Source organism: Arachis stenosperma, chromosome 1, assembly GCF_014773155.1.
Source record: "Arachis stenosperma cultivar V10309 chromosome 1, arast.V10309.gnm1.PFL2, whole genome shotgun sequence".
Classification (NCBI taxonomy): domain Eukaryota; kingdom Viridiplantae; phylum Streptophyta; class Magnoliopsida; order Fabales; family Fabaceae; genus Arachis; species Arachis stenosperma.
In genome coordinates, this window is record NC_080377.1 from 11,048,760 (window position 1) to 11,073,647 (window position 24,888).

The window sequence follows — 24,888 nt, forward strand, 5'->3', positions numbered from 1 at the left end:
ACTCTTGATGGGGTCACGGTTTCATTCTCCTCTCTCGGCTCTCTTTCTTTTTTTTTTTTTTCTTTTTTTTTCCTTGAAATAAACTCAGCCATGCAGATGGTTCCGTGAATGAAATGAGTGAATGAAATGAATAAGTGAAGGTGATGATTAAGGAGGGGTTAGGTGTCATGTGATGAATATATATATGTGCATATAAAAGCCACATTTGATTTAATTTTTCCTTCGTTCCTTTGGCTTCGGCCAAGTAGTATTCTTTTTTTTTTTTGAAACTTTAATAATAATAATAATAATAATAATAATAATAATAATAATAACAATCAATTTAATTTTTATTTTATTAAATTATTTTTTGATAAATAATTTAAATTTAATAAAATAAATAATAATTAAATTAAACTTTAATATAATGTATTAATTCATAAATAATTAATTATTTAATTTTTAAAAATTTGAAGTTTTACAATAAATTAGACATAAAATCAGTTACACCAGCAGCTATATATAGTGATAGTGTTATAAAGATGAAGACTCTTCTTATTTTCTCTCCAAATTATGTTCCTTTTTCTCTCTTAGCCTTATCTCATTCATCAAATATTGTTGTTATATCTTTTATGTATTCTCTCATGTAAGAACTTTTTTTTAGATTTGTATAAACTTTACACAAATAATTTTTTCTTTTTATTTGCTAAAATTCTTTTTTTTTTTTTTGAGATCAATATGAAATAAAGAATCACACTTTAAAACTTTTGGTCATAAATATTTTAGTATCATATAATAATATCACTTGAGTCAACAAATTAAAACTGATAAAAAAAATTAGCCATGCTACACGTACACTACTAAAATCAGCCACCAATATAAAATACATGTTATAATATATTTATATATAAATACATTGGTAACTAATTTTAGTGACTGATTTTAACGTACAAATAGTATTTTTTAAAAGAAATACATAAATAGTTATATTTATAATAACTACGGTTATCAAAATGTGTCGAAATAGTTAACCACCTTAAATGAGACGGTTTTTTGTTCAAAAAGTAGACTCCTAAAAATAAAACGTTTTAACAGACGCAAACTGATTAATCTGTGAATTAAATAAGTTGACACTACTTAAACGGATTAGCTTATTTAAATTTTTTATTTTTTAAAAATATTTTCAATAATTTTTGTAACAGTCTAACTTAAAATATCTCAAGTTCTAACAAAAATATTTCAAATGCTAACCCAATAATGTATGAAAAAGGCAAAAAAAATACCAAAAATTAGTATTTTAGGCCAAAAATTGATATTTTTAATTAGAAATTACTTACTTAGATTAAAAAAAAATCATATTCACAACCACCAACAACCATCAAACCACCCTTCCACACAAAGAACTACCAAAATTTTGTATATGTATTTTAGAAAATAGACATTTTTTAAAAAACTAAAAAGCTTTTGTACTTGTCTCTATAATAACTAAATGGTTCATATATCACTTTTTTTTTCGCTTAATTACGTCTTTACTCTTTAGTTTTCATGGCTGAAAATTCCTTTATTGAATAAGTTTAGATCCAATATTCAATTCTAAAATTTAAGAAACTCACAAACAATGACTACAAAAACATGAAAATAGAGAAGCAAAAAATGTAAAAGCTTGCAAATTAAATAGAGTGTTAAATTAAAATATAGTCAAGATTCAACAATAATATACAAAAATCTTCAAAATTAATCTCAAGTTTCTACTTACATGTAGTTTAATTACATATGCATATACATACATGGGAAATAGCTATTATAAAAATGCTAGTAGATAGCAAATTGAAAATCTTTATCTATTATAAAAATTTAATTGAAAATTTGGTAAAAATATAATAATATAAAAAGTTGGTAAAAGTTTTTATCTATTGGCATAAATAATTAATTAATAATTAAAAGTTTTTATCTTGGGGAAGAGTTAGTCGGGAAAACCCTAAACTAACAAAAGGGTTAATAATAATGATCGTTGTTATGTTTATTAAAATAAAACAAAAAGGTGGAAATGATGTAAGTAGCACTTTAGAGTAGTTACACCTAAGAGCCAATGGGTATCCACTTAATAAAGATAGATAATAATCAAGTTTGATCTATAATATATAAGTAGCTTAATTTGTTTGTGGCAATAAATGAAATAAAATAAATTTTTTATTTACTCTATAGTATAAAATGTAAATTAACTTTTATTTCTACACTATATTTATCTATTTTGTATTTTTTTTTCTTATTTTATTGAAATTAATAGCTAAAAGCTAGAATCTCTCCTTAATGTATGGAAAATTGAAGATTGCCTCTAAAACCAAAAAAAATAAATTAAAAGTCCATAGAAATTAACATGGATGGAAGGACACAAACTTGATGAAAAATTCATAAATGCATGCTTACCTACATTTAGATATTGCCAATTTGCCAATTGAAGATCAATTATGAAATCCTATATATATATATATCGTCTATAGTTGTGATAGTTACGATGATTATATAATTTTAAAATATTTAAAAAATATTACTAGAATTAAAATAATATTTTTTATTATTTAGTAATATTTTTTAAATATTAAAAATACTTTTAAATTAAAAATATAAAAATATTATTTTAATTTTAATAATATTTTTTAAATATTATTGATTCGAGTTATTTATATCCACTTTAGTCTCATTGTCAAGGACGGATCTTTCTGTTGACAATGCAGAGCCATGTCCCCTTCCTTTTTGAAACAAAAAAAATTGTATTTTTGTCATATGAGTTCAAGTTATACATTTAAGTATTTTTGGTAATTAAGTTTAATTAAATTAGTTTAAATTTAACAAAAATTATTTTTATCATATTAATGTGTTTACATGCGTATTTTAATAATATAGAACATATTTTTTCGTCTTCGTTTTTTCTTTTTTTTTTCCTTCTCCTTTTTTGTTTTTTTTTCCTTTACCTCCTCTTTTTTTTTCTTTTAAATTGTGCATATGGGTTCTTTTTCTTCTTCTTCGCACACGCAAATTTTTTTTCTTTATTGGTTCTGATTTTTTCTGATGCTATTATTAAATAATTTCGGTTATTTTTTAGATTATTTCGGTTCGTTTATATATTGAAGTTCACTTGATACTGCTGATAAGTATTGACCAAATTTTTTAGTAAAGAATAATAAAATTATTCATTATCACTTTATTCAATTGCATTAGATTCTACTCTATTCCATTCAATTAGTTCAGATTTGAACAAACAGTAAAAAAAACTCAATCAACAACAAAAATACATCAAATTCATTTCTGGATCTGAATGAACCTCAATTAAACTAAGAAATAAACCGAAATTATTTAAGAAATAAAAAATTTGGTCATCAATACTTAGCAGTAGCATCAAGTGAACCTCAATTAACACACAAATTGACCGAAATTAGTTCAGATTTGAACAGATAGTAAAAAAGATTCAATTATTGACAAAAACACATCGAATTCGTTTATGGATCTAAATGAATCTCAATTAAACTAAGAAATAAACCGAAATTACATAAGGAATAAAAAATTTGGTCAATACTTATCAACAGCATCAAGTGAACCTCAATTAAGACACAAATGAACTGAAATTATTTAATGATAACAGCAGAGAAAATCAGAACTAATAAAGATGTTTGTAAAATGTTAGTGTTATTGGTGATGATGATAACAAAAAAGAAAAAAACGCAATATTAGAGAAGAAGAAGAGCCCGCGTGCGCGAATTTGAAAAAATAAGAAGGAGGAGGAGGAGGAGGAGGAGAAGAAGAAAAGAAGAAGAAATTACGTGCGTCAATTTGAAAGAAAAAGAAAAAGAAAGAATAGAAAAAAGAGGAGAAGAAAAAAACAGAAAAAAAAAAGACACGTAATTTAAAAAATTGTTATAACAATTTGGTTAAACTTAGTTAAGTATTTTATTCAAATATAAAACTTTATTGATTGAATTAATAGATGAGATGAACTTAAATAATTAGTTTTCTTAAATTTCGACTAACTAAAGCACTCGATTAAATAAACACAAAACCTTCTAAAATTTCATAAACCTTTTAAATTCTCAATTTTGTGAACTTTTTCTTATCTACTTAACTTATTATTATTTTATTTTTTATTAGATTTTTTTTCTAATCAAATACGTTCAAATATTCAATAATTATTATAATTTTTAATGTTTATTATTCTAACTATAATTTTTTAAAATATTTTATAGTTTATATATTCTAAATTTTCTAAAATTATAACGATAAAAAATAAAAAATTTTATGTATTTTTAAGAGAAAAATAAATATTTTTTAAAAAAATCGAATTTAATAATAAGCTTAACCTTAATTATTTACAAAGAAATTTTAAAAAATGGCTTCAAATTTTGTAATAACATCCTCAATAAAAGTCAGACGAACTTAATTTATATCAAAATTATTTTGATAATTATTCTTTATTTGGTATATAAATCCCCACCCCCCAAAAAATTATGTTCAAGCTCCACCACTAGTCACCCTAGCCTTAAACCCTATAGAATCTACCATATATATTTTGCTTGATTGATCAAAACATAGTAGTTATTTCAAGTGGGCTTCATCTATTGAGGATTATTATATATTGAGCAATTAATAGCTATGGACATTGGACACCCCACTTTTTACCCTTCAGAATTAATATCGTCATTGCTGCTATTGTACGATCTGAAGAAAAGTTTAGGTAATAATAAATACTAACAAATCAATGTATTCCTTATATTACTATATAGATATATATAATAAACTCTCTTTTTCATTTTTTTTGAATAATATTCTATTTGGAGTGAAAGATCCTGGAGACCAATATTTAATTTTATAGCGACATATAATTAACAATAATATTTACAAAATAATAAAAAATTAGTTTGAATAATTTAAAATTATTTTATTTAATATTTTATTAACTATCACAAAAATAATTATATAATTTTAAATATAATAAAATATAATTACAAATATTATATATATAAAATTATAAATATTATATTATATAAAATAATTTTAGATATTATTTTTTTATTACTGCCTTATAATTAATTGCTTCCTTGGAAGAACTAAGAAATTTGTGGTTATCTTTTATATGGAGTAGAAGATGATAAGAGTGATGACAAGTAGAGATATTATTGTAGGTCATGGTAAGGTAATTTTGGTAGCTAGGTCAAATAATTATTAGAAAGGACGTGTGGTGTTAAAATTTAAAAAAAAATCGTATACTAAAATATATTTGACATTCTATAAAAATACGATAGTTATTAATTAACCATGTATTTAAATTATTTTTTAATTAACAAAATAAAAAAATTTGTTTGATTGTTAAAAAGAATGATGTCAAAATAATATTCAAGGTTAAGTATGATTTTGGTTCCAACGTAAAAGTCGAAAATCAGTTTTATTTTCAACTTTTTTTTCACTATAAAATGGTTCCTAAAGTTTCAGTTTGTTTTAAAATATTTCTTTGTATCAATTTTATTTTTTATTACCAAATTACCCTTCAATAAAAAATTAAAATAAAATAAAATAAAAAAGAAAGGCATCAGAGGGAAAAAGAGAATCCGGAGGAGAGGGAAGAAAAGGCCGCACCGCCGCACCGCTACCCGCGTCCTTATTGCTGCTTCACAATCCTCACCGTCCGCCGCTTCTTCTTCTTCTTCTTCTTCTATGAACTGGATTTTTAGTTTTGAATTTTGTTGATGGTTTTGAGTTTTGATTGTTCTGATTTTCTGATGGTTGATGGTTCTTCTGATTTTTAATTTTGTTGATGGTTCTTCTTCTGATGGAGTTTTGGTTTAACTTGAGCTTCGGGTTGATTTTGTTGTTCTGATGATGATAATGATGACCATGATGATAATGGTGGTGGTGGTGGTGTGTTATGGACTTAGGCTTCTGTTCTGCTTGCTTCTGCTGAGTTTGGTTGATTTTGGGGTGAAGGAGGAAGAGTATTTTCGTTCGAAAGACAATTTTAAAACAAACTGAAACTTTAGAAACCATTTTGTAACGAAAAAAAGTTTGAGATAAAAACGATTTTCAATCTCTATGTTGGACCAAAATCATACTTGACTCTAATATTTATTATAAAAAATATAGATGTAATGTGGTTGAAAATTAAAATAACCTAAGAAATTTATTTATGGAAACAAGAAGTAATATATACATGCATGATAATTATATTATATGTCCTTGTACCATTATTGGTTACCTAGTACTTAATACATATGTTGATAAGGATGATGATATTAGTGGCGGTGGTTGAGAAGAAGAGACATTGATAAATGATAGTTATGGTGGCAAGAGAGAAAGAAGGTGACCATAGTGGCAGTGGGGTGACGACCATAACAGTGTGATGGTGTACCACCATTGGTGTCACTAAAATGAGGAGATGAAAAAAGAATGATAGGAAAAAGAAATAGATGGTTAATCATTTAATGCATTTGAATAGAAATAATATAATTGAAATATTTTTAAAATCAATAAAACTACGTGCTCAAATAATTTTTTTGACCAAGTCCCAACTAAGTTGGATAGGTGAGCATTTCTTTTTTTTTTTTAAATGTCGTCGTCGTCTTCTTTTTCTCAATAATGTCATTATCGTTTTTTATTATCGTCTTTTTTTTTTCTTTTTTTTTTATTTCTTCTCTTTTTTCTTTTTCCTCTTTATTTTCTTTCATTATCATCATCATGGTGTTGTCATTTTCATTTTCTTCTTTTTTTTTACATATGTTTAAAAAATTAGAACACATAAATTTTGATGTACAACACAAAAATTTTAGTGTACAACAAAAAATTTTAAAGAACTATATGCTAAAATATTAACACCCAACCAATAAAATACACATAGCACAAAAATTTTACTACACAATATAAAAAATTTGGTGCACAACATAAAAATTTTAGTACATAATACAAAAAAGTTTAAAGGAGTATATATCTAAGGTATTGATATCCAACCAATAAAATATATACAACACATAAATTTTAATATTTAGCACAATTTTTTAATGTACAACACGAGTTTTTTATGCCCAATTCAAAAATTTTTAAAAGATCACAATTGATATAATTTTTATACTATATCAATAAATTTGTGTTATGTATAAAAATTTACGTATTATGTATAAAAATTTATGTCCTATGTTAATAAATTTTTATATTAAAAAGATGCTGGAAAAAAGAAACAGCGATATATATATATATACACACGCATTTTTTTTATTTAGTTTGGATCTATTTGATTAAAATAAAATATTTATATAGATAATATTATTTTTTAAAAATATTACAAATTTGAGATAAATAAAACGTTGGGAATAATTTTAAAATTTCTAACTAATGTTAGAGATTGAGGAGATGAGAACAAGCATATTTTGACTCAAAACAAACAAAATCTAGCATATTTCTAAAGGTCATTATTTAACACATATTTTAACAATAATACATCAAATTAAATTTATTTTATATATAGTAGAAAAAATTTATCTTAAAAAATTAAGAATAAAATTACATTTTTTTAAGATTTTGATATTTTGAATAAATTTTCGATGACCTAAATCGATCCAATCCAATTTCAATCAAATTAAATGAGTACATATCAATAAATGACAATTTTTATATTCAACTAAATCCGACTCATTTATTATATATACACTCATATTATCTATAAATATTACAAGTTATTTTTAAAATTCAAATAAATAAAATTGAATACTATAATTATTAAACGGTTGTGCTACATAATTTATTTTGATAATTAAATTTAATTAAATTAATCTAATAATTTATTATCACAATAAAAATCAACAAAGAAAAAAAATAAAATGATATTCATAGCTCCTTTCATCTCATAATAACATTCTAGTTTGTAATAAATATATGGAAAATGATATTGGGTCATAGGTAGTTCAATTCGGTATCAGCAGCCTCCAATTATTAGTGGATGTATTTAATTTGTTCAAATACTTTTCAAAGTTAAGTAGGAAGTGGTTTAATCAAGCAATAAACTCGCAGTTTAATTTCTCATGCATTGTTAATAAAATAATCAACATTTTTTAAACAAAAATATATTGAAAAATGAATTTAACTAAATAATTAACATTTTTCAGTCATTATTGTTAGATAATTTTTAAATTACTTTTCAATATTAAATTCTAATCTTAAATTCTAAATTTTCTAAAAAAAAATATAATTTTATAATAAAAAAATTAATTAATATTAGCTAATTAAAAGTTGATTTTTTTATTATTTATTATTAAAAAAATAAAATACCATGTGTAATAACATCAAATCATCACCAATAATTTAAACACCTTAATTAATATATGGCTATGATGAGTATACATCACTGCCACTTTTTATGAGTTGGAGCAATATAATAACCAAAATTAAACAAACATGTGTTAACAATAAGTCTAATTTTCCACACTTATTATTACATTTTAATTTAAAAATTGGTGGAAAATATTGTTGAAAAGTTGAAACTACCAACTAATCATACTTAATGCTGGTTTTAGCCATTTGAAAAGTCTCCAATGACAAGTGTATATATAAATATAAATAACATATATATATAGTGCATGCATGAAGCTATGCTCATTATTACAAACCATATATATAACAAACATTTTTCTTCTTTGTATCAAGAAAAAAAAAATGAAGAAACTACTACTACTCCTCCTTAAAGGTACAATAATTGTTGTGTTGATGAATAATTTGCCATCAATAGGAGTGATGGGTTATGGACCAGTGTTGATAAGAGGGGGAGTGAGAGATTCTTGTTCACAAATTGAGCTGCCTAAAACAGTTCATGGTCCTGAGAGCATTGCATTTGATTGCCATGGCAAAGGACCTTATGTTGGTGTTTCTGATGGAAGAATCTTCAAATGGCAGCAAGAACACAGATCTTGGACTCAGTTCGCGGTTACCTCCGCAACAAGGTAGGTATCTTCGTCGTTGTTTTTTGATGTTATTGTCATGAAATCGTTTCTGTTAAAAGTTTAAGTTGTTAAAAAAAGTATATTGATGGTTATAATTTTTTATATGTCTTTTTACGTAAAAAGATTTTTTTTTTTGAATTTGTGTTAGTTTTATACTTTTATATAAGGAGGATTTGGTAAGTTTTCTGGTGATTTCTTTCATATATTTGGTCTCTCATGTGGTTGAATTTAGTTGCTTCAAAAAATAATGAATGACTTTTTGAATTCTTCAATCATTAAGTTTTTTTTTTTCTTTTTGTGTTTATTATGTTTTATAAAATAATAAATAAAAATACAACTTGACGGGTATAAAATAATGCTAGATAAAGTGTTAGTTTGAATATCGAAAAGTTTTCGGAAACAAAAATTTTTAGCTAAAAAATGGGGCAATTTACGTAAATAAATAAAGTGGGAAAGTTATTTACGTAAATGTGCAAATCTGTATGTTGTTACGATTTTGTGCAAAATGGATTTATATATAAACCGTGGCAACCCACCACGGTTTCTAAACATGCATAAACCGTGGGAGGTCACCACGGATTAGGAGCAAATTTTTGTAGGAGGAAACCGTGGTAGGTCACCACGGTTTATGAAGGAAATTTGGCAAGCATAAACCGTGGGGAGTCACCACGGTTTATGAAGAAACTTGTTTGCACATAAAACCTTGTGGGTCACCACGGTTTATGTGTGGTAAATAATGGCCAGAAAACCTTGTTAATTTTATGTCCAAGAGACATAACTTATTTTTTATTTTTTTATTATTCTTGTTAAATTTTTTATAATTATATTTTTTATTATTATATTTTTCATCTCAAATTTTTTTAATGAAAAAAATGAGAATAAATTAGATTTTCATAATTTGTTCTAGTTTATCGCCAAGCAGAATTACAAGAACATAAAATTTTGTGTCTCTATCCATCAGTGTCTTGTCCTATCCTATTTTCAGTGTCTTATCCTATTTTGTTGTTGAAAACAAAGGCAGCCTAATAAATACACACTATATAGTACATTTTATAAAGAAAAAAAAATCATCTATTTCTATTGAATATTTATAATAAAATTTTTTCGTTCTCTTTATGTATTATTGACTAATATATACTATAAAATTTTTACATGTATTATCAATTAGTTTTTCATTATGTTTATCCCTATTTTTCATTTTACACTATATTTAAATATTTATTATACTATAAAAAATATTAATAAACATAATAAAATAATCACTTATTAATATTTTTTAGAGTACTCATTAATATTCTTAAAATATAATAAATATTTTTTATTTTAAATTTAACAAATACTAATGTATCAATATACACTTATATGTGAATTTATTAAATCTATATAAAAGATTTAATCAATAAGCATGTTAATGAATATTAATATACCAATATTAACAAGTAATTATTTTATTATACTCATTAATATGTTATAGTGTAATAAATCTTTATTTTATAAATGAAAAAATAAAGATGTATATAATGAGAGAGGTCACCTTAAGCTTAAACGAACTTTTGAGTAGTTTTTATAAGTTCGCCTAAGATTTTGAAAACTTCATAAAAACTCAAAATAAAAAATAAAAACACAGTTTCCAAACATTAATGTTAGTGTAATTTATTTTTAAAAATATTTTTTTATTTTATAATAGAAAAAAATCCAAAAATTTCATGGTGTTTATTATTAGAGTCTAATTTTTTTCTAATTTATTTTACATCACAAATTTTAAATATTTTAAATTTATTAAATTTCATCATCTTAAATTAAATATTAATTTTTTATTTTTAGTAAATAGACATCAATTTTTAAGCACTATAAAAATCATTTTCTTAGTATTATCTGATTTTTTTTATTGTACTCTTTCTATTATAAAAATAATGATTTTTATAATAAACAGCTTTGTGTTTCTTGGACATAAAATTAACAAGATTTTCTGGCCATTATTTACCACATATAAACCGTGGTGACCCACAAGGTTTTATGTGCAAACAAGTTTCTTCATAAACCGTGGTGACTCCCCACGGTTTATGCTTGCCAAATTTCCTTCATAAACCGTGGTGACCTACCACGGTTTCCTCCTACAAAAATTTGCTCCTAATCCGTGGTGACCTCCCACGGTTTATGCATGTTTAGAAACCGTGGTGAGTTGCCACGGTTTACATATAAATCCATTTTGCACAAAATCGTAACAACAAACAGATTTGCACATTTACGTAAATAACTCTCCCACTTTATTTATTTACGTAAATTGCCCTAAAAAATGTGAAAACTTATTATTTTTGCCTTTATTTAATATATTTTATAATAAATAAAATAAATTTAGTTTTTTTTTTCTTTAATATTACCGTTTGAATACAAGACTCATCAAATTAAACCTAATTGAACTAAAGTTATATTTAAGGGTAAATGAAATTAAAGTATATAAATATTATATTGTATGATATACAAGTAATATATTTCTCATATAATGACACACCATTACATACATCACTAGTTTTGTATGCAGTGTATATTGTATTTTAGTTATGGATTTGGATCCATTAAAATGTTAATTAATGTTATGAAGTGGAGAGTTAGGCTCCATTTGGTCTCTATTCCAGGATAGAGACATAGAAATAGTGGAAAATAAAAACATGGAAATTGTGCCTCAATATATATGTTGTTTAATTTGGCTATTGTGTGTATAATTTAAAATGATGAGTTTATATTTTAAAAGTACATAAAATAAATGAGAATATAAAGAAGGAAACATGGTTTAATTAATCAGTCAAGCCTGGCTTTTTAATCTGTTTCCAATCCTTAATCCCCATGATGGAAGATAATTCACACACACACATATATATATATACACTTAATTCCCATGATGGAAGATAATTCACACACACACATACATATATATATATATAGTGAAAAATAATTTTACATCTATAATTAATTACGTAATAACATATTAATAAAAATAACTATTTTTTATATTTATTATGTAAATAATTATTTAAATAAATATAGTTATACAATTGTGTAAAATATTTTACATCGTTAATACATTAAAATTAATATATATAAATTTAATTTAATGTAAAATAATTTTACACGCAATGGCACATTAGCAAAGAGAGAGAGAGAGAGAGAGAGCCCCATTTAATTTGTTAAACATCTTTTCTCCTTTTAATGTTTGTATATGTCCTCAATTTTTCTTGGACAAAAACTAATTATACAGCTATATATATCAACCTTTAAATTAGTTGATGGGACCCTGAAAGCTATTGGTCAAAAGATAAATAATTTCTAATTATTTTATCATCATTTAACGCACCTTTGTACGTACCATACTAATATTGAGAAGTCATGTCGTTCAGTAAACCAGTATTTAAGATTTTGTAAAAAAAAATAGTATTTCTTTCTGCTCTCACTTTTAGTATTTTATTGTTTTTTTTTTTACTTAAATTCTAAAAACATAAAACATTAAAAATAAAAATATAAAATAACATATATAAATCAAATGTATGCTAATTTTTTTTCTTTCACTATATATTTCAATTTTTCTTAAATTCCTCACAGCTGAAAATACTAAAAATAAAAATATAAATCAAACACACTTAGGTTTCATATAGTTATTATTATTATTATTATTATTATTATTAATAATAAACTTGGGTTGCTAATAATGTATATAATTGACCCCCACAACAATGAACAAGGGATTTTCCCAACAAGGAAATAAAGATGGATATGATGTTTTACCAAAAAAAAAAAGATGGATATGATGGGTTACTATATTAAGTCAGCATTTATAGAGTTGGTTGGTGATCACAAAATAGAAGTATATATCAAATCATTTAATTTAATTCACATTGCTGGAACTTTCTTAATTAAGAATTGTTCGATAATGAAATTTTGTGAGGTATATATGTTTATTGAACAAACTTAATTATTCGATAATGAAATATTTTGAGGTACATTTGATTTTTGTGTTGGTTGACTTGATTCCACTTGGATTTTATCTAATGGTAGATGGTATTAGGTTTGTATCAAGAAAAAAGATATATATGTTCATCCAACTAAAATATTTATTGTTCTTAACATATTCATCTTTTAAGAAAAATCAAACTTTTATTATTTAAATTTTAATGAATTTAACAAATCATTATTCTTATTATATTATATATCTACATATATTTTTGCTCCTTTTTTTTTTTAACTCTTACCTATATATATTTAATTGAGGATATATATATAAATGAAAAAAATTATGATATCTATAAATAACAAATAAGTCCTGACTTTTTATCTCAAAAATATACAAGTTTTTAATTAATTAAAAATATAAAAATATTTCTCACTTTTTAAAACGCGAAATATTTAAGTTATTTCGAAGAATCTATTTGTTCTTATATAGTTTTGACAAAAAAACTTAAATATCTAATATTTTAGAAAGTTAGAAGCATTTTTGTATTTTTAACGAGTTAAAAACTTATGTATCTTTGAATAAAAAAGTTAAGGACCTATTTATTTTTGGTAAATTTTACTTAACCTTCTTTTAAATAAAGGATAAGTTACCATCTATGACATATCTAATAACTATTGGATAAAATGAATTATGTCATATTGGTTAACATTAACTCTTAATTTAACTTGAATTTTGACAACTAATTAAACTAATTAAAATTGTAAAATTTTTTTGCAAATTATAAGAGTTAAAAAAATCTTATTTTATAATTTTTTATTTTTTATACCACACATATATTAATTAGATCTAATGATACAAAAAAATACAAAAAAAAACAACAAATCAAAAGAAAAATCAAAAGGTCAAATTACAAATTTAAAATAATAAAAAAATAAAGTGTTAATTGAGTAAGGATAAATTTCATAGTTATTAATAGAGTTGATATAAAAATTATGTGATTTTGTAAATATGAAGTTTAGATAGTTTTACTATAATTAATTAGTTTGATTGTCAAAACTTATGTTAAATTAAGAATTAATATTAATGATCTTTATGATATGATTTATTTTATCTAATAACTATTAAATTTATGATAGAGAATAATTTACTCTTTTATTTAAAAGAGGGTTAGGTAGAATTTTTTTTTATTTGACTAGATATATAGTTATTTGAGAAAAAAATTAGAGCAGATAATTTTTTTTTTTAAAGAGAGAGACAATAAAATTGTACCAAATATACATGTACAATTCAGAGGCCCCTGGCCCTAGTATTCAGTATCCTATCTAGCTATGATTTATTATTTTTGTCCGTTTTCTCTGTAACTATGTTGTAGGATCCTCAAATAATTAAGTCAACTATTATTTCAAAATATTAAAAGATTAATAAAAGAAGTGTGGGACATCTGAAATGTAAAATTAGGTGATAGGTCGAATTAATTTCGAGTTTTCAACTGTACAATCTTTCATTGAATGTCCCCAAATATAGGAAAAACATTGCCATTTATAATTGCTTTACCTCCATATGACAAGGTTTGTCCACTTATTATTACTCATATTATAATAATTAAACCCAAAAATAAAAGAAAAGTCTAAGCGGTCATCAATTTTTGTGTTTTCTAATCAGTACTTAACTATCAAAACAAAAATGAGTGATTTTCTATCATTAGATGTAATCTCACATCATTGAAAACATTATTAATGACCAATTAATGATTACAAAACACCAAAATTGCTGACTCCCAAACATTTCTTAAAAATAAATATTAAGGACCAACATTTTATTTTTATATTATTAGAAATTAAAACTTAAAATTTAAAATTTAGTTTTTAAAATTAAAAAGATATATTTATTAACTAAATATTAATAAAAAATAATAAATTTTATTAATCATGTAGTATTGTTCAAAATTGATAATCAAACCCAACTAACAGTTGGATTTAACTTTTTACTTGGTAGTTATATTTAATGACGATTAATCCGTCACAAAGTATTAAGTTATAATGGTTCATGATTGTGTAGGGACAAAAAATTATGTGATGGGTTGACAAATACAACCTTGGAACCGTTGTGTGGAAGGCCTTTAGGGCTCAAATTCAACACTGTAACTTGTGATCTGTACATCGCCGACGCCTACTTTGGACTCGTGGTGGTCGGAGCTGCCGGCGGCGTGGCAAAACAGTTGGTCCATTCTGCGGATAAAGTTCCATTGAAGTTCACAAATGCTTTGGATATTAACACCCAAACTGGTGAAGTGTACTTCACAGATAGCAGCAGTATATATCAAAGAAGGTAATTATGTTATTCTAAATATATGATTATATCTTGCATTGCCCAACATAATATTGTTTTATTCCTTTTTATTATTAATAAATTAGAGTATCAATAAACATATTTTTATAAATTAAATAATAATAATAACGATAATAATAATACATGCAAAGTTAGTAAATATGATAAGTATCTTTTCATTATCTAGCATTTTAATTATATAGTTTTCTCATTCCATTTCTATGTTGGTCTCAAGTAAAAAAATTTATGTTAGAAGAAACTGTCACAATTGCTCTTATCAATCCAATTTATATGAAAACATAACTAACTAATATTAATTTATATATATATATATATATATATATATATATATATATATATATATATATATATATATATATGTGTGTGTGTATAACTTTTGACTAGATAATATTTTAAATTGTGTACACTACACTAATTCAAACAGGTAGCACTGGTTTTTTGGTGACAGTTTTATAACCGCTACTAAATGGAATAGTTATACTTAGTTTATCAAATATTATTATTTTTGTCAACACTTAGACTTAGTTTGGTAAAGCTTTTTGAAAAGGTGCTTGTGCTTTTTAAAAGTTTAAACTCTTCATTTTATATTTAGTAAATAAAAAAGATCATGTGCTTGTGTTTGCAGTTTTTAAAAGATCGGGGTACTTTTGAAAGCACGTAGGATAGAGCTTTTTAAAGTTGGATTGTACTTTTCAAAATTTAAAAGTCTAATATAACTTCATATGTTAACTAATTTTCAAATTTAATATTTATATTTATGTCTATTTTAGCATTTTTAAATTTTAAAAGCTATTTTACCAAACACAATTGATATTGCTTATGTTTATTAAAAGCTATTTTTGATTTGATTTACCAAAAATAAATGCTACAACTTTTAAAAAGTCATCTTTTAAAAGTTAACTTTTATAAGCTACTTTTAAAAAGTAAAAGTTTTACCAAACTAAGCCTTAATCAATAATAATTTTCATTCATATTTACAGTTATTTTATATAATAAATATATAATTTGTACATATAAATTAAATATAATTTATATCTACATTTTTTAAATTTTACACATAGATTAGTAAAATTTATTTGTTAAAAACAATTTAATATTTATACTAGTCAAATAATGACAAAAAAAATTAAAACTTGCTGATCCCAAATTTTTTTTTAATTAATTCCTTTTTTTTAAAGGTCATATTTGCCAATAATACTGACGGATGATTCAACTGGAAGATTGTTAAAATATGATCCAAGAACAAAACAAGTTCATGTTGTGCTCAATGGCTTAGCATTCCCCAATGGTGTTGCCCTAAGCAAGGACAACTCTTTCCTTCTCTTAGCTGTTTCAGACACATTCAAGATCTTGAAGATTCACATTAATAATAATAATAATAATATTAATAATAAAAATAATAAGAATAACCCTACTAATATCAATAACAACAACTACTACTATGTACAACATTTTGCAACGCTTCCACGTTACTCTGATAATATTAAGAGGAATGAGAAAGGTGAGTTTTGGGTGGCACTTAATAGTGGAAGGGGAAAGATTCAAGGGTTAGTGAAAGATCATGAAAATATTATTGGAGAAAATGTAGTTGATCCATTATCAGAAGATCCTGTGGGGATTAAATTTGATGAAGAGGGAAATCTTATTGAGGTCATTGATGGAGGGTTTGGTGACCAACTTGATTCTGTTAGTGAAGTGGAAGAATTTGGTGGGAAATTGTGGTTGGGTTCTAATGTGCAACCTTATGTCGGAGTCATAAACCCTACGCCGCTTTGACCGTGTTTGACGGTCGGAAAAAGATATAAATACAGAATTATAAGAGTGAGTTTGGTTTGCATTTTTATTTTCTGTTTTTATTTTTAGTATTTTCTGTTGATCAGAATTTTGTAAAAGAAAAAATAGAAAGTGAAAATAGAAAATTTAATTTTATTGTTTTTATTATTTTCTATATATTTTTTGCTAAATTCTGATAACAGAAAATACTAAAAATAAAAACTGAAAATAAAAACACAAACAGAGCACACTCTGATATTTTGTGAAAGAACAAGGAAATATGAAGATAATGTCTTGTAGAAATGTGTAGGTTTTTTTTTCTTCTATAAATTTGTTTTCTCCATTGAATTTCATGTATTTTGTTTGAAGTAGTTTTGTTGGAAAATTCTACTTCTTTAATTTGTAAGCTGGAGACTGCAATGGTCCACTTTGTAATTCTCTTATTAAATGTAGTTCTATCTTTGTTGTAAAAAAATATTGTTTTGTAACATATTTAGTTTCAGATATACCTTTGTGTTTTTTATTTTTATATCTTTGTACTATTTTAGATATCAAATACAATAGACAAATACATATAAAAATTTTAATTACCTACTCTGTTGATGTTTACGTTGGTCGTCAATGTTAAATTTATGTGTTAAACCTTTTTAGCGGCGGAAAAAAAAGTTGTACAATTCTATTTAGTCAAAGTAATTTTTTTATGAACCATGTAAAATATGAAGTAAAAATAAAATAACGTAAAATTCGTGAGGTTTATATGTATATCAAATCAAATTATTATATTAGTAAACAAATTTATTATACATATTTTTTTAAAATAATTTTTTTATTTTTTAAAATAGACTCAATATTAGTAAAACGAGGATCTCTTTGACAAGAAACAAAATAATTAAAGGATATACTAGTAATTTTGTATTTTAATTTCTATTTTCTTAATACAAGAATATCTAATATCCACTTTAGTGGACGTGAATAAAATTTTATATTTTATACAAAGAATTATTCCTAAAAAATCAACTATTGGATTTTCAAACTTCAAACACATATATAATATATTGGGCAAATAACTATATTAAGCTAAGGGGAGCAAAAAATTACAGAAATCCGTCAAACTAAAAACTGGTTCATGAATCAACCAAGAGCCATTTCTATATAATTCGAATCAGTCTAATTCGAATCAATGTGATTCGAACTATACACACACGCACACACCCACTAATTCGAGTCAACCTGATTCGAATTACATACACATAGTAATTCGAATCAGGGTGATTCGAAATACGGCCCAGCACGTAATCCCAAGTAATTCGCATCTGGCTGATTCGAATTACTCAATGTTTAATTCGAATTATGCTGGTTCAAATTATATAGGGTCATACGTGTATAAATATGGTGTGAACGTTAATTGATCTCATTAGAGGGAGAAAATGGTTAGTGAGGAGAGTTTTGTAGTGTTGGTTTATCACAGAGGATCGATTAAGAGGAAAACACGATATGGTGTGAAGTTCACCGATAAGGATCCTCTCAATATTTTTGTGAGGCCTACGACGAGCTATGATGACCTTGTTAATTCTGTACTACAGAAACTTGGTCTGGAAGGCGTGAAACGGGTTAAGAAGTTTTTCTATCGCATTCCAATCTCAGTGATGCAAGAAATCGTGAAGTATGATTGTTTCACGATCGGGAGTAATGAGGACTTACAGGTCAAGTTTCATTGTCGTCGGTAGTTTCCTGAAGTTAGGACACCTGAGCTGTTGGCGAAGTTGGTTGATGTGGTATCTAGCTCGGGGGTTCAAACCGGAATACCCACACTGTAGGAATGGTAGCCGGTTCTAGCTCCAGACCTGTTGGTGCATCTTCGTCCGTCCCTGTGAATGAACCTCCGATCGAGCCTGTCGCCTCCCCTTCGTTCGCTGTTGATCTAAACTGTAGTGGAGGCGGCGATGTTGGAATAAGGGATATTGTGCCGACCTCTTTACAGTGTGCTGCACCGGCTGGCCTGGGCGATGCATTGCTGGATGATGCAGACGATGATGATGTGGAGCCGGATATCATTGCTGATGACAGTGGCGATGATATTGGAGCAAGTGACCCAATTGGGGCGGGAGGTAGTTCTAGCTCTGGCACACAGCAGTACCCTTCGCACTTTTCATCTTTTGACTTGGATGCCATGAGACAGGAGGGAATTCCTGGGGAGCCTGCTGGATTCGATGCTAGAGATGCCGAAGGGTCCGCAGGTTTGACAGAGTTTCAGGTTGGTCAGCAGTAGGGGTGGCAAAACGGGTCGAGCCCGCCGGACCGATCCGCTAAACCCGCTAAAAAAGGCGGGTCGGACTAGGATTTGGAGCCCGCCAAATTAAAAAAACCCGCCAAACCCGCACCCCAAATTGGCGGATTTTGGCGGGGCAGGGCGGGGCGGTTCGCCGGGCCGAAGCTTTTTATTTTATTTATTTTATTAAATAAAAGAGTGGTTACTATTATAAAATTAATAATTATAGAATTTTTAAACACTTTTTTTCATTTTTTTTATTCTTCTTTTAGTTATTAACTTTATTTATTTTATTTTACAATTTCGTATATATGCTTAAATTATGTGACTTATTTTTTAAAATAAAGATTATTTTATTGACAAATATTATTTTGAACAATTTTATTGAAGTTAAAAATTAAAAAAAAAGTAAAAAATTATATTATAATTTGACTATTTTTTATTTGTATTTTATTTTTTAATTATTATTTTTTGGTTAATTTTAATAAATTTTATTTAAAAAAAAAGAGTCAATCGGGCTAGCCCGCCAACCCGCCAATCCGCCATAAAACGGGGCGGGCTAGCATTTTGAACCCATTTTAGTTAGCGGAGCGGGCCGGTCGGCCCCCATTTATGAGGCGGACCTAGGCGGGGCGGGGCGGGTTAGGGCGGGCCGGCCTGCTTTGCCACCCCTAGTCAGCAGTTTCAGGATAAAGATGAGGCTGTGTTAAGTGTGAAGACGTACAGCATCCGATGCGGAGTACAGTACAAGGTGGTGGAGTCTGACTATCGCCGGTATGTTGGGAAGTGTTCGGAGTTTGGGAATGGGTGCACATGGTTGATTAGGCTTAGTCTTCGGCAGCGCAAGGGCATTTGGGAGGTCAAATGGTACAACGGACCGCATACGTTTCTCGCAACGTCCATCTCCAGCGACCACATGAGTCTGGATTATCATGTGATCTCGGCATTCATCATGCCAATGGTTAGAGTTGATGCATCCGTCAGCATCAAGGTGCTCCTGAATGCGACGGCAGTACACTTTGGGTTCAGGTCGACGTATAGGAGGGTTTGGTTGGCGAAGCAGAAGGCCGTTGCCCACATCTATGGTGATTGGGATGAGTCGTACAACGAGCTCCCTAGGTGGGTGTTAGGAGTTCAGTTGACGATGCCTAATACTGTTGCAGTTCTTAGGACGAGTTCTGTTCGAGTTGGAGGCCAGGTCGACAACTCGCAAGCTTATTTTCACTGACTATTCTGGACGTTTCCACCATGTATTGAGGCATTCCATCATTGCAACCCCTTGGTGAGTATTGACGGCACCCATCTGTATGGTAAGTACGGGGGTACGTTGCTCGTCACGATTGCACAGGACAGGAACTCCAACATTCTGCCTGTTGCATTTGCACTGGTTGAAGGTGAGAATGCCGAGTCCTGGTCCTTCTTTCTCTCCCACCTCCGTCAGCATGTGACCCCGCAACCGGGTCTGCTGGTTATATCCGATAGGCATAACGGCATCAAGGCTGCGCTTGAGGCTCCCGACGGAGGATGGCTACCTCCAGCTGCCTACCGTGCATTCTGTATTCGACATGTGGCAGCAAATTTTGCCCTGACCTTCAAGAGCAAATTTCTCCGAGTGTGTTAATTCAATCCTGAAGGAGGTCAGGAATCTCCGTGTGTGCTCGCTGTTTAAGGCAACTTACGGAAGGTTGGCAGAACTATTTGTTCGCAAGGGGAGAGAGGCTGAGGCACAGCTGGAAACCAGATGAAGACTAACGCCCCTCCACCAACATGGCCTTCAGCATCTCCCCCACCAGGCCCATGCTGATCACCATCGTCGTCATCGTCACCATGTCCACTGTGATCGTCCACCCCAGCACGGGCCCTGTGTCGGTCTCCACGCCCTCGTCGTCTGCCTCCACCCCTCCCCATAGCATCACCCTTCTCCATGACCTGGTCGAGCCACCTCCACTCACGCTGGCTCCGTCGTGTCCCGTCACGAGCTCTTCGCTCAACCCGACGCCTATCCGGAACGTCGTCAACACGATCCATCTCAGGCACTCGTCCAGCACCCCTTTGCGTCGCCTCGACCGGAATAGGCACGGCTCTCAGATCCCCAAGGTACATCTCGGGTGACAAGAATCTCTTACCATGCTGACCCCACCAATCCAAGAAGTCATGTGAGGGACATGGGTCTGCGATAACATCAAACCGGAGAACGTGATCTGCACGACTCTCCCAATGAAGATGCCAGAACTGCAAACTGTATGGGAACCAATGATCACCACCTATGCCGTCCTTCGACATCAAGAAATCGATGTTCAGGGCGAGCTGGGGACGGGGCTGTACTCCACCGAACTGCGGTAGCACCCAATCAATCTGGTGCCACTCTATGACGGCAAAATATATCAATGCCGACACACACTGCCATAACGCCGTACGACGAGGCTCCAACACCTCCGGATGCACAACCTGAAGGACGTCGGGAGAGCTATACGGCATCCAAATAAACTGCAAATACATAACAACAAGTTAGGCCATACTGTGATGCGAAGTATGAAAGGTTAGTTAATTATAAATAAGCAGTTAGTATACTTACATCCCCAGCCTATAACAGGTCTATCCTCAGCCTCCACATCTGCACTCGAGGTCCCTTCTCGCTAGCGGAAGGATTGTGACCTGACCACCTGCAAGTCACATCGGTGGTATAACGAATTGAAAATATTACCACATAGTATAACATTATAAGCGGGCATGGAATAAAATAATTTAAGACGGAATAGAAAAGTCCGACAACAGTACCTCGAGGCCAAGGGCCAGCTGAACATATAATACCCAGCAGATCTAAACCCAGGAAAACACCAGAAGATCCAAGATTGAAGTAACTGTAACGGACTGGCTTAACTTCACAACATATCTGTTGGCCACTCGGCATATGCACCGGTACAACCACGCGAGGGCTGCCGACCCCCAGCTGTAGCCACCCATCTCCTCAAGCCTGGCTACGTAGGGTAGCCACCTAAGGTGAATACGATTGCCGGACTTGTCGGCAAACAGCTGAGTGCCTAACAGCATCATGACATAGGCACGAGCATAGCGCCTGACTGTCTCCTCGTTGGATCCCTCAGGGCACTCTCCGAACGTCTCCTGGAACCAGGTGCAGTTCACTGCAAACTTCTGAATTTGGTTCGCAGGAGGTAACACACCAAGCAACTCTTGGAACCACACCCAAGCTGGACGGTCACCCTGGATGTATGTCTGGAAATTCGTCAAGCAACCACTGACATAACGTCCGTCGACTGGTAACCCTAACTGGTACGCCACGTCCTGTAGTGTGATCGTGCACTCCCCGAACGACATGTAAAATGTGTGCGTCTCCGGACGCCACCGCTCGACGAAAGCACTGACAAGGGGATCATCCAATTTGAACCATCTATCGTTCAGTCTCGCAAGATGGTATAATCCGGCCATCTGCAAGTATGGAACGTACCTCTCGTCGAGTCGCATGTCCTGCTGCCGCCGCATGCTCGAGATGCATGGCTGGGGCTGCACATATGATGGACCGGATAGTTAAAACCACTTACAAAACCACTAACAGAAACTACTAACAACATACCACTAACGGAAACCACAAACAGAAAAAACTAACATAAACCACTAACAAAAACCACATGCAAAACCACTAACAAAACTACTAACATGAACCACTTGCAAAACCAATAGTATAAACCACTTGCAAAACCACTGGCATAAACCACAAACATAATTCACTTGCAAAATCACTAACATAAACCACCAACAAGACCACAAACAAAACCGCTAAAATAAATGATGCGTGAGTATCTTGTCTATCTTTTCCTAGTGAATTTGCATCTAAATTGTTGAGTTTAATTTAGAATTAATTATATTTTAGCCACTATGGATGCTATTTTGAGTTTTGCACAATTTTATTTATTTTAGGTAGCATTCGGAGGAATTTGATGAAGTTTCTGCAGAGAAAAAGAAGAAACCAAAGAGATGACCAGCGAAGACCGACGCGGACGCATGGCTCACGCGACCGCGCGGAATGGAGAAATCGCAATGACGCAATCGCGTGCCTGACGGGAACGCGTGGATTGGAATCTGCACAAATGACGCGAGCGCGTGGACGACGCAGACGCGTCACATGCGCGATCTGCAATAATTCAGAAAATGCTGGTTACGAATTTTTGGGCTGTTTTGACCCACTTTCCAGCCCAGAAAACACATATTAGAAGCTGCAGAATGGACAAATCAAGTGGTCCCCAACCATCAACTGAAGATCTGTTAATTAATTCAATTTTAAATTCAAATCTTATCTTTTAGGAAAAGATATTATTTTTAGTTTTAGATAATTAGATTTTAGATTTATTAGGATTAGTTATAAATAGAAACTCTGTACATTTAGACAGAGGACCAGATTGTTACCAGAACCCTTATTTTTTTTCTTCTCTGAACCATGAGCAACTAATCCTTCATTGTTAAGGTTAGGAGCTCTGTCTATTTGTAATGGATTAATTCGTTTGATCTTTCTAATTTATTCATGTTTTGATTTATATTTTAATAATTGTTTTCACTCTTAATTTTATGAATATTGGGTGGAACGGAAGTATGACCCATGTTCTAATTGAGTTCTTGTAAAACTTGGAAAAACTCTTTACTTGAACAACAGTTTGAAAACAAATTATACTGAATTTCTAATTGTTTGTATTTAACGGGATACGTGACATATAATCCCTTTATTTTTGGATAATTAGAATTCTTTTGGCATATAAACTAGAAATTGATCATCACCCTCTAATTGGAATTAATTGACCAAGGAATTGGCAATTAATGAATTTTAGAGGAGACTAGGAAGGTCTAAGGAATTAGGGTCTAGTCACATATAGTTTGCCATGAAATTATATCTTGCATGATTAAATTAGTTAGTAATAAAAGTTAATCTGGAAAATAGATAACTCTGAAACCTTAACTGTTTTCTCAAATATTTTATTCCCAATTTATTTATCTGCTTGTCTTTGATATTCTGAATTTACACTTAAACTTTTTGAACAGCTCAAAACCAATTTCTGCTTGCCCAACTAAGCCTATCAAATACTATTGTTGCTTAATCCATCAATTCTCGTGGGATTGACCCTTACTCACGTAAGGTATTACTTGGTACGACCCGGTGCACTTGCCGGTTAGTAGTGTGGGTTATAAATTTCGCACCAATAAACCACATGCAAAACTATTAACAAAACCACTAACATAAACCACCAACAAAACTGCAAACAAAACATTAAAATAAACCACATGCAAAACCACTAACATAAACCACCAACAAAACCGTAAACAAAACCACTAAAATAAACCACTAAGAAAAAGATTTTACGTACTAACCTCGTCATTGATGACCCCAGCTATATGAGCAACTCCATCCAAAGATTTTTCGGATCGTCCCCCATCGGCTAAGTATCCTGCTCGAGCCTTTGTCGGAGCGAATCTGGGTCGTTTTTTCTGGGATTTAGTGGGGTATGAGAATAGAAAAGTGATTCGAATGAGGTTGGTTCGAACTCCTTTTATAGCCGAATCAAGTGTAATTCAAAACACTCCAATTCAAATTA

At 29.5% G+C, this 24,888-nt stretch overlaps 2 protein-coding genes across 2 annotated transcripts; both read left to right on the top strand.

Moving 5' to 3' along the window:
* The first annotated feature begins 8,611 nt into the window (after positions 1-8,611).
* LOC130942081 (protein STRICTOSIDINE SYNTHASE-LIKE 10-like) lies at positions 8,612-17,550 on the top strand. Its single transcript, XM_057870768.1, has 3 exons — positions 8,612-8,951; positions 14,956-15,225; positions 16,425-17,550. Exons 1-3 carry the CDS (start codon positions 8,668-8,670, stop codon positions 17,020-17,022), a joined length of 1,152 nt encoding a protein of 383 aa, XP_057726751.1. The 5' UTR covers positions 8,612-8,667; the 3' UTR covers positions 17,023-17,550.
* A 1,288-nt stretch (positions 17,551-18,838) lies between these two features.
* LOC130975178 (uncharacterized) lies at positions 18,839-20,516 on the top strand. Its single transcript, XM_057900004.1, has 2 exons — positions 18,839-19,273; positions 19,935-20,516. Exons 1-2 carry the CDS (start codon positions 18,839-18,841, stop codon positions 20,514-20,516), a joined length of 1,017 nt encoding a protein of 338 aa, XP_057755987.1.
* Positions 20,517-24,888: the final 4,372 nt, after the last annotated feature.